Here is a 13,586-nt window from a genome sequence, read left to right as displayed (position 1 = left end):
TCGTGACCCAATTCTGTTTTTCCTGGCAGCATGTTCCAGTTCTTACTTTTAGAAACCCATGTGTAGCCTTGGCACATTGAAATGGGTTATTCAGAACAGGAATATTGTTTTTCACTCGAAGACAAACATCTGAAGCTTTGTCTCGTACAAAATGTTTATTTACAGAACAAATGGAGTACAAAAAGAGCAGCATGTGGGGTTGATTTGGTGATCAGATTTAGCACCTCTCAAATACTTTATAGAGATCAGGTAAGTTGGCGATCTGCAGCACAGTGCCGTCCTCACTGAAGGTCTTCGGAGGACTCAAGAGGGTTCGGAAAGCTTTGAAAATGAAGTGCTCAACTTTCCAACGCCACGAGTTTGCCTCAGCATCCTGAAACAAAAATCACATAACATCACACTAGTCAGCTCTTTGTTATTGTAAAGGAAGTTAAAATGCATCTGGCACTAGCATTGTTTGAAACGTGAGTCTGGTGTTCACACCTGCTCCTCTCCCGGCAGGGCGTCTAGGATGTAGCGCTTCCTGATAGAGTAGAACATGCTGCACTCCTTGCTCAAGTCTCTGAAACACTCCTTTTCATTGTCCCAGTTCACCTGCACAACACCAGCAAGCAGAAGCCTTCAGATACAGTTTGTTTCCAGAATCTCGTGATAAATGAGAGAGCTGCGAGAGGTTCACCTCAGTGGCCAGGCGCAAGATGAACATGGGGAGGCCCTCCATGAGGGGCGTGTACTTGTCGAGCAGTAACGGCAGCCCTATTAGATTTCCTTCCTACAATGCACAAAGCTCAGGTTTACAGCATGTGTAAAAAATGTACTTGGAAACTTGTTTCTCTCTTCCCCCCCAGATAATCACACCACAATGTCCCAACTGACCTGGTCTATCTCCATGGAGAAATAGTCCTCCAGCATCTCTGTTTTCTTCTTCAGGAAGTCCACTATGTACTGAGCCAGGCCCTCTTTAGGACCGTCCTCTTCTGTCCAGCCGCTCTCCTCAGACTCCAGAGCCAGCATGGCAAGGTCATAAAGTGGAGCTGGTGTCTGAATGCACATGATCAGCCATTTAAAATCACAACCTGTGCAGTTTATACAAACAATTCACAATCTAGACTTAACTCACAGACAGTCTTAGTACACCGAAGTTCCCAAAGTCGTAGATGAGTATTTGGTAGAAAAGCTCCTGGCTGCAGCGGAAACAAAAGAGTGAATTGGGACATAGAGCAGCAGGCTGAAACAACACAACGGTGCGTGCGTCCTGTGGCTCTGACCTGAGTTTAGTGGTGTTGAGCAGGTACAGCTTGGTGTGATGTTGGATCAGAGTCCACTGTGGGTTGATGCAGCCCACAAACGAGTGGTTCTGCAGCATTTCTTGAAGCCCTGGAGAAAAAGAAAAAAAAAATGTACATACATATTTACTACATTTTGAGTTGTAGATTATGCTTACAAGATGATGGATGAATGTGAAGTAACAAGAAGTTGTATGAAAGTAGTTATGGAGCTGAGTTGTGGCCTTGAGAAGAAAGTAAAATCACAGGGAAGTATAGAGTTGCGAGAGGGAAAGATGGGGTTCGTTGGCGGATTTAACAGTTTAGCTGTAATAGATGACATGTTTTGTTTACCTTTGTGTGTGTGCTCAGTGATCTCAGCTCTGAGCTCTTTAACACTGTTCAGTTTGATGACTCGTCTCTTGGGCATGGTTGCAGCCGTCAGGTCCTCGTCTACTTCTTCCTCCGGCTGCTGCTGCTGCTCTTTTCTGGGTCGCTTCCTGGCTCAAACACAAACATGTTTACAGACACTTGTACTCTCCAGACAATAAGTCAGTCAGGCTGACGGTAGATGCACTATGACCTGTAACAGGCTGTGAAAATGTGGACGCATTTAATCACTCTATTAATGGGTGGCAGATCTTTTTTGCCCCGTTATAATAGAAGCAACAAGTTCCTGAAAAATGTCAGCGGCATGAGTTACTTCTTCCAGCCACACGGGGGCAGAGTAAATCCAAAATCTGAGGACTATAAACTTGCCATATGGTTATTTTATTAACGTTGAAGAGACTCGGCAAAGAATTACCAAATCACACACCCAGCAGTGATGGGGCAACATTGACACTCATCTGGAGTCACGGCCTTCTGATAAATGTTTTCCAGTTTTTGGTTTCTAACAACTACTGAGAGAAAATTCTCGGTCTTTGACAGGATGTTTGACTTTTCTTCCCCTAAGCAGGTAGTGTTCGCTGGATTTATCAAAACCTTTTAGCAGAAAACTGGATTAATGAGAGTAGTGGGACTTTAAGACTAATTTGATTGCCTAAAACTAGAACAATAAGCTAAAAGAAAGCTGTGGAGGGTGATCATTCTGAGAGGGTAACAAATAAAAATACTTATTGGTGGAGCTTTAAAAACAGCTACTAGCTACTATAACGTCAGCAACAACAGGTCAAAACAAGTTGACATTTTTGTTTCCGATTGGCCCAGAGGGAGATGACGTCATTCACGAGTGCTGACACACTACTTTACTATTGCATTCTTCCGGCGCTCTTACTCACCTCCTCTGCTGCACGTCAATGTACAGAGTTGCTGACGTTACAGGGTTAGTCATACATCAAGACCTGTTCTGTCTGGATCTGGAGTAATCATGGTGGCACTGACTTTAGTCTTTCATCCTCAGCTGAACACGCATACTGCCACACCCAATGTAGCGCTGGTGGGATTATTTTTTTTTCACCTTTGAGCACTGTTGGCATCATCTTCGTTGCCCTTTGACCCCTCTGCTTCCTGCTCAGCCAGGGCCATCAGCATGTCCGCATCATCCATCTCCTCCGTCTCTACGCAGTCGGGCCCGGCGGCTTTGGTCGCAGCCTCCCCGCTGCTGGGACCGGCTGGTTCGGGGTCAGGTGGCGGCTTCTCTTTCGGCTGGAGGAAGGCGTCCAGCTTCTGCGAGCGACAATCGGTCCTCACCATCTGATGTGCGTAGACTCGCTCGCTAGGCTCTGCCGCGGCGCCGGGGGACTTGACCTCACTGCCGCCTGAGACCGACAGCCCTGGCAGCAACGTCTGCACAAGAACACACAGTGTGTGAATCATCTCAACACTGTCACAATTCAAGTTTTTAAAAAGGGGAAAAAATGGATACAGTGTAAAAGTGACAGGTGATCTCTGGGCGGAGTGCAAACATTTTATCATCAAGAAAGACAGAGGTTAGATCTATCTCAGTGGTGACGATGCCAGCATCTTCGCAGAGATAGTGATCCGGTCATCAACATACCTGAGTGAAGTATGTGCGTGAGGAGTTGGAGCCAAGAAGTTTGCTCTCGACGTGCTTCTGAACGCTCTCGATCACGCTGTCCTCGTGCAAGAAATGCACCTCGTGTTTTGTGGGATGGACATTGACGTCCACATTCTGCGGAGCGATCTCCAAACTGTGGTGATGAGAAAGCAGCGGTGGATATCAGATGAATTAGACCGTAGTAGAATGCGTTATGGAGAACAGACAAATGCGCTTTAAGTTACCTGAGGTATAGAAAAGGGTGCGTGTTCTTGGGAAGGTACGCAGCGTAAACTGTCTCGATTGCTTTCTTCAAAGCACTCGACTCCACCAGACGATCTGAGACGTCACAGATCACAATCTTCATTCAACAAAGCGCTAATCGGATTAAACCATCTGCACCAGTGAGCCACATTTTCACTTTTCTGTGATACGTACGGTTGATGAAGAGCACCAGGATGCATTTCTTGACAGAGTAGTTTGCGTTTGAGATGTAGCCCTTCATCTTGTATGCGAGCTTCTGATCCTCACAGCCAACTTGGATCAGCTCCCTGGGAACATACCACAGAGCCGATCATGCAGGCGGCGTTTCGCCGATAAGAGGTCACAGAACTGCAGAGAGCATCAGAGCATATCTTTTTTTTTTTTGTCTCTCTTTGTTGCTTAATACCTGCTGACTGCATTTCCAAAAACTCCTCGAATATTATCTACTACAGATGCGTTGGGTAGAGTCCTCACATCTGCCACAGTCTCTCCTTGCTGGAAAAAAAGAAGGCCATAAATAATATTCTCCTTTTAAGCAAAGAGTAATTCTTCGCAGCCTCATCTATAATACAGAGGGTATTTTTTGTGTCCGGTGTTGTGGAGCCAATCATGGTCAACGAAATGTTACAAAAAATGAAAGAACAAGAAAGCACGTCTCACCTTTTTGACAGAAAAACTTTTTCCTGAATTGTGTATGGCGTACCTTCAAAATAAACATTAAAACGCAAGTTATTCAAACACAGTGGCATTCATCAAAAGGGCAGGAATCACAAGACGCAAGTAGTGAAGCCAAGATCACAGACCTGCTGACCACATCCACAATCCTGGAGTACTCATCACTGGGGCTCTTTAAAGCTTTCCTCCTGGTGGACACATTATAGAAGAGGTCCTCCACCTGCAGGCAGGGAGAGCAAACTATTGTAGGTCTCTGAACATCCATCGATGTCAGTCAGTAAAAGTTGATGTGCTCCACAACTCACAAGAATCTGGGTTCCCTGGTTGCCGGCACATGGTTTGGGAGGGCCTTTCAGTTTGCTGTCGCTGTAGCTGGCTCTGCAGAGAACGTCGATACATCACCTGGTTACTTTCTACCCATTGTAATGTGCACGTAACCTTCAAGGAAGGCAAGACAGTAGATGAGTGAAGCATGTTTTCAAACGTTAGCATACCTGTGGGCGCACTTGGCGTCAGCGGTTTTAGTCGTTATGGTCACATGGGCAACATGGCTCACACTCGCAAGGGCCTGCAAACAAGAACAGGCAACAAATGTGACGTAGTCGCATCAAAATGTACTTCAACATTTAATAACCTGAAGGCTGCTGCTGCTGCTGCTCCAGAGCTCTACCTCTCCTCGGAATCCATAGGTTGCAATAGCCGAGAGGTCCTCAAAAGTCTGGAGTTTGCTGGTGGTAAACCTCTCACAAACAATGTCCATATCTTCTCTCTGCCTCGGAAAATAGAACAGACAGCTTGATCAGAGAAGATGACGGCGTAGATAAAAGACAGGGGCGCAGAGAGACCCACCTACCAGTGGTGTGTGCACACACACACTCTCTTGGCAGTGGAAAAACAAAACACTGAATCTGAACTAATGGGGGTCCAGACTGCCTATTAGACTGGATACAAGGGGGGGGGCACAGGGTCCTTTCTGTTGTGTCTTAACTTTTTTGGGTTAAACTCTGTAGTTATCACAAAGGGAATTCGTGGCATGAGTTCCCATCTGAAGGACACTTTTCCAAACACCCAAAACAGCTGTGGGCCTTCACAGCTGCCCCCGTCACACACACCCTGATCCCGGTGCCGTTGTCCTGGATCTGGAGGAGCTTCAGTCCGCCGTCTTTCACCGTCACCTGGATGTTGGTGGACTTGGCATCCAAACTGGAACATACGATACAAGTTAGTTACTATACAGCCATGATACATTTCAAGTTGAATCATTAGTTCGCAGTGTCACATGACTATGACGTCACCATAGACTGTATGTTACAGGTGTTGTTGATAAGCGGCTTTGCTTGATTTAAACACCGGTCCTGCCATATTGTCACTTGTATTGGTCCCACTGCAGGTTATTTAAGCCACTTGTCAAACACCTAGCATAAGCTCACGTTATTAAACATAACTGTGTCATGTGGCTAGTCAGTTACCAGTTTTCAATCATTTCTTTGACGGCGTTGGCAGGACGCTGGATAACCTCTCCTGCAGCAATCCGGTTGACAACGGTCTCGTCGAGCCTCCGGATGACTCCTGCCATGTTTACAGTGCTGCTGACTAAGATGCAGCGTAGTTTAACAGCAGACAACAGCGGTGAATGCACTTAAATACGGTTAAAAAGGTATATATTTAGGCTTAAATGTAGCATCACAACTTGTACAAGATACAAAGCATGGAATGGATCAGAGAGGAGAGAAACAAGAGGAACTCTCACTCCCTTGAAATGTCAGTCAGAGTACAGTGAAAGTCAGCGTGTCATTGGCTCAACTTTACCAACAACTCGTCAGAAAACGAGAGATGTAATCACTTCCTCGCAAAAAAAACGAAATCACACATGTTTAACATTTGATGTAATGCGTGGCTGTTGATAAAACAATGTTGTTTCAGCTTCCCTTTTCTCGTGATCAAGTGATTCATCTTCTCAATTATACACAATCTTTGACGACACTGCGCGGGGAGAGCACTTGGGGGCGGGGCCTCATCCTCTTAGTGGACGTCATTCGTTCAAAGTCTTCTTCTCTGGTAAAATGTATGGAACGTTGTAGCTTCGAAATGTACACAGCGCCTCACGATGATGGATTATTAGTGCTTTTTCTTTGAGACACATTTACGGTATCTTTTCTTCACACTTGACACACCTTTTGCCAAAAAAAAATAAATACAAAAAGCCAGTTCTACCCAAAAGTCTATAGGCAAACGCTGTTTTGCGTTACTTTTCATGCTTTTGTCCAACTGGGAATTTTGGTATTGGCAGTGGTGGAAGAAGTACTCAAAAACTTCCGAAAGTTGAACTATTAAATATTATGGTAAAACAATTAATACCGCACAGTAAGAGTCCTGTGAAGAGTGAAAGAGGCATTATCAGCACAATGTACTTCAATTTTCATCTCTTCAAGGTGGAGCTTGCAATTCTAATACGGTGCTGGATAGTTTAATGAATCATAATGTATCTAATAATGTATTTAATTGTTATATTTTGTGAGTAGAATCTAAATCTGCAATGTAACCAGTAACATTTATCATTTGTCAGGTAAATGTAGTACTACAATGTTTTCCTCTGAAGAAGAAGAACACAGTAGTAGGCTAAGTAGCACTTTCAAGTGCTTTGTAAGTTATTTCTTGGTACAATGAGTTTGAATGGTAACATAATTCAATACTTTTATCTAAACATCATAGTAATCTATAGCTGTTTGGGGCCCTTTTAGTTGGGGCCCCAGGCCCAGGTTGCCTATCTTGCCGAACGGTAACGTCTGATGTTTTTTCCTGAGAACTAGACTGAAGGCCGTTTACACCAGTGTTTCGAGAAAGCTGCAAGCTGCCGCACCACAGTCCAAGCATGTAGCCCATTCTGAACAGGCATGTTTTGCACTAGCACTGCACTAGTATAAAAATTCCAAAATATTATAATTATAAGCTTGTAATATCTGTTGTAGAATAATAAACAAATACATTATTTATTTTATGTTATTTAACCACTTTTTGATCTACTACTGATGAAACACTGATGCACAGGTAAGTGTTGTGTCCCTGGCATGTCCAACTCTGGAATGTACCGCTTTAAAGTGGCTATTTAGGCCATAATGTAAAGTAATGAGATAAAGTCAATTGTCCCCCTGGGGAAAGTATCTTTTGCTTGGTCTACAACAGGTCTACACAGGTACAAAAGTTGCCTGCCAAAAGTTACAAAAATGTGTGTGTGTGTGTGTGTGTGTGTGTGTGTGTGTGTGTGTGTGTGTGTGTGTGCGTGTGCGTGTGTGTGTGTGTGTGTGTGTGTGTGTGTGTAGTTAGCACTCGAGTCATCTTTGTCCAGGTATTGTCAATGTTTAACTGTATCTTTCAATTGTGAACTATTATAACAAAATGAAAAGTCTGAATTCCAGGTCTATTAATCTATACAGTATGCGCAACATTCTAACCAAATCGTTTGTAGGTATAGTGGATTCACTCCCACCAGAAAATGTAACCCATTATGGTAAATCGCCATTGTTTATTATCTTAGGCATGGGCAGAAAATAATGCTTACTAAATTGAATTACCTAACATGGCAGAACATTTTTTTTAAAGTTGGAAAAACATGAAAAGCTCCAGATATGTTTAGTGAAACAGTTAATTGTTTTTGCATTGCCTTCCTTTACTCACTGTAATCTTCAATCTTCAACTGTGCACATAATTGGCCGGCCCACACGTGTCTGCATTCCTCACAGAGCCACCTTTTTGCGGGAATCGGCAGAACTGTGGTGGTGCAAAAATACAAATGTTCTCAGAGATATTTCATGAAGAGGGTTTTTTTTAATGAAAACTAATAGAAGCGCTTCTTAGCCTCTGTGATTGTTACAGTAGCTGCCTAAACTATGTTGCTAGGCTGCTAAACTTTGGCCTCAGGGAGGATGACCTCAACAGAATAAAATGCTGTGAGTAGGCTGTCCGGGGAGTGGCGCTGTTTGCATTTTATGACCAGGGAGATCTTCTCAATGCAGTCCAACCTGAACACACAAACACCTGTATGAAGAAAACAAATAAACTAAGGGCAGGTGGTGAAAACAATATCTTGGTTCAGTTTCTACCAGTCTTTATTTTCGAATTAAACAGAAAAGAATGTACATAATATATTTATGATGTGTATTTGATAAAGAGCATTGGGGTTGTATTTAGTTTGATTACAGAGTCCCCCTTTATACATTGCAAAGTTTCGTAGGGACGGAGATTGTGAGGGTAAAAAGTGAAGGTGCTGTCATCATTATCTGTTTCCCCCTTTGAAAACTGCTGTCACTTTTTTAGGCTCCTATAGTTCCACAGAGCAGAGAGGTGTTGGAGCCTTGTTACAAGACTCCACCAGTATATCTACAGCCAAAAGAAGATTAAATTCAGTCGTTGAGCAAGTTACAGTTTTATTTAAACTTCAGAATGCTTATTCTAAAGTTTGAAATTCAGGGTGAGAAACAGACTGAGCTCACTCTCTCATGCAGTAACATCATACTTCTGACCTGTTATCCTTTGTAATCCGAATAATCCTACTATATTTCAGGGCAGCACCTGAACTGGGGTTTCTGTAATCGATACCACATTTTATACAAACATGTAAGCATATACCAGGCAGCCATGACAGCTAACTTGGCACGGTTTAGTAGTTCAGCAGCTAACCACAGGCGAATACAAACACAGGCCATAAAAGCAAAAAGCACAACCTGTAAGGTCACCAGAGTACGAACGTAAGTCAGTTAGGGACTGACAAACAAATGGCAGGAATGTGATTCAAAAAATAAATCTATGTCAATGGCTTTGTGCAGCTGAACCACAGGGTTCACTCACAGAGACAGGAGTGACATCACTATGATGTCAAGCACATTTGCCTACACAAACTATATACGACCATTAAATCCAGATGTGTGCATCGTTCTTGTTCTCGTTTAAGTTGACCCTCCTCTCCCTTTGGGCCGAGGCAAAACGTCAGCCATTGTGCTGTCTTTGCATCTGAGATGTATTGGGGGGGGTATGATGTCTATCCTGAGACATGTGTCCCTGACTCAATGCAGGACATTCCAGTATGTGCTGTAGCAGCAGGATGTGCCACAGGATACAATACAATAGCACTGGTAAGAAATTAGGCAAGTAAAAAAATGATTGGAGGAAGGCAACACTCCAAAATGTAAATAACAGTTGGTGTTCCCTGTTCTACTTGTTTTCTATTGTTAGGCATCCATTATTAAATAATTGTAGGCAGCTATTATCCATCTGTGTAAATCTACAAAGAGTCTGGGTGGGGTCAGAACTGTTTGCGTGTCTCACAAGTCAGTAAAGGCCTCATTTTTCTTTGGAACCTACTATCCTTGTAGCATTTTTCTGGCTCCTCTCACTGAAACTCGGATGGCAACTTTTTCAAAGGGCAGCGACTGCCACTCCTGTAGCGACCTGCCATACACAATGACAGGCACACACACAAGCGCGCATGCTGCTGTGATTACACATGCACACATGCATAAACGCATGCAAAATCAGATGCAAATGTACACGTGGTGCTCAGCAGTGCGCCCATTGTGTGAAACAAGGTCAGCACCCAGTTGCCTCAACACGGCCTCCAAATACAGCTTAAAACTCACCCAAATGCAACTTTAGTTTCCACAGGACCTGGAACCATTCCACAACTCCATGCTGCTGTGTGTCTTTACATTCCACACTGACAAGAGGCTGTTGTCACCACTGCCGTGGTTTTGTCTCACCTGCGTGTTTGTGTCTCCTGGCTCGACACCCCCACCATCCTTTGACAAAGCTGTGCGGAGTGATCACTGCCATCAGACCTGATGACGTGGGGTCTGCCAGTATCTCTTAGCGACACAAAACGTGGGAATACAATCATCTGTGGAATTTGTTATGGCCTCTCCAAGTGACAAATATAGAGCAGCCTGTTTTTCCTCGAAAGATAAAGGTGGTTTTTCACACATTGATAACTAATCTAAAATCAAATTAGATGAGTTCTCCTCTACTTTTTAAAAGTCATGTCTAAGAATTTTATGATCTCAACCGGTAGATTGTGTATTTACGGACAGTGTATCATGGCCAGTCATCACCATCTACGAGTAATAGTCCAGTCGTGGTGTAATGACCTTTTAATTCCGCCTTCATCACCCCTGTAGGAAAGCATTATCTCACCTCTTTGCGAACTGCCAAGACTTCCTGTTCGCTCCATCAAACGATGCAAATGGCTTTTGCAGCAGCTGCTCTTCCTTTTCCCTTTGTTTTCCCATCCCCTTCCTTCTCCTGTGACAATCTTCCTCCTCCTGCTCAGTCCCTATCAGCCCGACAGAAGCCTTGAGACATAGTCTAGACAAAAGATGAACATGTACTTTCCTAGGTAAACAAATCACATGAATGTGGATACCAAATTTAATGGCGAGACATTTCATTTCAAAACCACATCGTTAATGTTCAGTCCGAACCAAAGACCGACCAACTGACATTTCTTTTTTCTACCCCTAGGGCCATGCAGCTAGAAGGGATCAAAAAAACTTCCCTTTTTGCCACCTGTTTAGGCAAGAGCCCACATTAAAAACAGACTTGCTGTCACCTGTTCAACCCCACCCACCAATTAAAGTTCTGCATGTAGGGTTCACCATCAAAGCATTATGTGGTGAGCTATCGCTTAAACGTCATACAGCTATCCTTGTGTTTGCTCTCGTGCTGCAAATCAAACATTACCGTTCATTCACCTTAACAGTGTGTTATCTACCACTGACCTCTTTACAGCAGACACATGGGCCTTTCATAGTTCTGTTTTGCTTTTCTGACATGGCACACTGGATGGTCACTGAGGCCTAAGCCTCACAGGTTGGCATCTGTCACATCTGCTTTGGTGTCAAAGATGTCAACATTTATTCACCAGGGTTGTAGCCTTTTTCTACAGTGCATGTGGCATAATGGAAGCTCAGGCTTCAGTTTGATAACATGTACTGTTTACACTGTAAACTGACCCCAGGTGTATAAGACTTTGTCCAAAAGGCTTACACGTTATGAACTGTATCTCTTAATACTTTGAGTAAACAAGTCTTATTCCGAAGGGCCTCCATGTGGACACGGTTATAAGTAGCTAATAATCTAATCTACTCTGTTGTGTTTCTACCACAAAGGATACTACGTCTTTATTCACCTTCAACAATAATCAGTTCACTTCGATGGAGATTGTGTTATCACATAAATCAAAGCAGTTACACTTTGTGTGTTTGATTCATACATTCCTGGAGGTGTTTAATGAAGGGGGAGGGATTCAGACATAATTCAGTGATTTGCCAAGTTCATGTTATATAGCCCGTCAGTCACAAAACCAAAAGGCAGGTCACCACATTTTTCTAAGTTTTTTTAAGAGTGCAGTGGTATGTAGTGTTGCAACTATCTATCATTGAACATTCATCTTGAAGTTTCAATTCCAACTGCTCCTCTGTGTGTCTTGGGTGGTGCCCAAAGGAAACAATGAGGGACTGTCTTCAAGTCTTCACTTGAGCAGTCACGTTGCATCACTTCCGTTACTTCAGTCATCAGATTTCATCCTGCCGAGGCTATTTTAAGTCCTAGAGTGGAGCAACCATTAAAGGAAAATCACTTTATTTGGTCTGTCTTTCTCGCTCTCCTTTCAGGGTTTAACAAAACATGTGCTACAACGTCCTATCCTTGAAATACTGACGGCCTTCCTCCAAATTCAAAGCACTGTCACTAAACCACAGGAGATTTACATCACAGCCTGTCTGGTAAGGTAATGTCATTTCAGTCTGTGGACAGTATTGCAAAAAATAGGGGAAGGGAGATTGTTAATGAACCATGCAAAGCAACAAAAGAATGAATGTTGGCAGACTTGGATGCTTTGTCCTGGCCACCTTGTGCTGCTCCTCTCTTCTGTTTGTGTTACCAGACCGCACCTTCATCAAAGGATAGCAATGCATTCTTTATAATAAGCATCCTCACCCAGTACCTCCATTGTTTGTTGATTTCCTCATTACATTAAGTTGTGGACGGTTAATACATTAGAAGCTTTTCTTTGTTACCCTCCAGGCATTTAAGCCTCACAGAGACACCTCTGCACTATGTGGTTGGTTGTCTAATCATTCTTGTTCGAAGTGGCTGTTACTTAGCCACTTCTGCGCATCTTATTTGTGTTTTTTAGTTTTGCCAATCTGATCAGTTTTCGGTTAGCCATGGCCCCATGCAATGATAGGTAGATGGGACAGGGTCTATGGGCCCTATGCTGTAATCAGTTAATGGCTGAGTAATAAATAGGCAAAAATCAAGAGACTCATACAGTTTAAGAAGTAACCTGTTTTTCACTGTTTCCAGTAACTCCAGGTACATTGACATCTCCAGTGCATCTCCAGTGCAACAATAATAATGTCTATTATAGCCTAATGATTCTATTCTAATTATCTATTGATATATTTCTTCCTTCACAAAATCTAACTACCTACTGACGACCCAAAACATTTTTTTCCATATGCAAAGTTTAGTAGCTTGTGGTGATTTGACTAAGCAAAATTATATTTAGGAATATGCACCATGTAAGCAAACTATAAACTGAAATTATAAAGGCTTTAAAACTCTCTACAAGAAGGGACCTCAAGATTAGTCTCCTTATTTTAGTTTATACTGTGCTTTAGTAGTACATATTATTACACACATTTGCAATTAGTCAAACTACCGCAACGTTTTTGCCATATAACGTGGAGGCTTTGGGCCCCCTTCAGGATCTGGGGGCCCCCGGGACAATAGCGCCCTATAACCTGTTGGTAATCTAGTATTGGCTTTATTAATGATATTTCATAACCTGGTAACCCAAGTTTGACTCATTAATAGATAATAATTGATCTAAAAAACATTAAGGACATTATTTATGAACCATTAATAAAGACATTAGTTACAGCTTTTTAACCTTTTACAGGGTGCCCTATTAGGAAGTGGTACCCTTTTGGTCACTTCTTATGACAGTGAAGCTCTATACTCATATCCGTCTAAATATTAATTTAATTTGAAAGAATGAAACCATATCGATTTTTACACAATGTAGTTGGGTGGCACATTTTAAGGAGGGCGGCAACAAACTAGACTGTCTGCATGTAGAGTAATATAACAATGAGTCATGATAAATGCTTTAAAGAATGTGTAATATGAGGTTTACGGAGCGGCCAACCATTACCTGATGTATAACGTTAATTATTAGCCAGATAACAGACGTGCAGAGTCCACAGATGTGCAGAGTTGAGCTGCTTCAGGACAAGCACGGACACCGCAGAGCTGTGCAGGGAACAGTCTGCGTGGAGCTGAAGTCGAGGCGGGGCGAAACTTTGACGACAGCAAGTCTTGCTCTCCGA

The 13,586-nt window shown here is 43.0% G+C and overlaps 1 protein-coding gene across 1 annotated transcript; it reads right to left on the bottom strand.

Annotated features, from left to right (window-relative positions):
- Window positions 1-147: 147 nt before the first annotated feature.
- On the bottom strand, window positions 148-13,496 carry mlh1 (mutL homolog 1, colon cancer, nonpolyposis type 2 (E. coli)). Its single transcript, XM_068725625.1, has 22 exons — window positions 13,412-13,496; window positions 10,387-10,557; window positions 7,879-7,971; window positions 5,673-5,796; window positions 5,316-5,406; window positions 4,874-4,972; window positions 4,698-4,771; window positions 4,509-4,581; window positions 4,332-4,423; window positions 4,189-4,231; window positions 3,935-4,023; window positions 3,703-3,815; window positions 3,510-3,603; window positions 3,265-3,418; window positions 2,725-3,053; window positions 1,620-1,765; window positions 1,269-1,377; window positions 1,121-1,184; window positions 877-1,041; window positions 680-772; window positions 484-594; window positions 148-373 (listed from the first exon to the last, which is right to left on the bottom strand). The coding sequence occupies exons 2-22, from the start codon at window positions 10,421-10,423 to the stop codon at window positions 218-220; spliced, it is 2,349 nt and encodes a 782-aa protein (XP_068581726.1). The 5' UTR covers window positions 10,424-10,557; window positions 13,412-13,496; the 3' UTR covers window positions 148-217.
- Between the last annotated feature and the right edge of the window lie 90 nt (window positions 13,497-13,586).

This window comes from Cebidichthys violaceus, unplaced genomic scaffold (assembly GCF_023349555.1).
Source record: "Cebidichthys violaceus isolate CVI_PGR_0920_01 unplaced genomic scaffold, fCebVio1.0.p SCAF_10, whole genome shotgun sequence".
Taxonomy (NCBI): Eukaryota; Metazoa; Chordata; class Actinopteri; order Perciformes; family Stichaeidae; genus Cebidichthys; species Cebidichthys violaceus.
The sequence above is the reverse complement of the archived record's forward strand: the minus strand, read 5'-3'. Positions and strand labels throughout refer to the sequence as shown.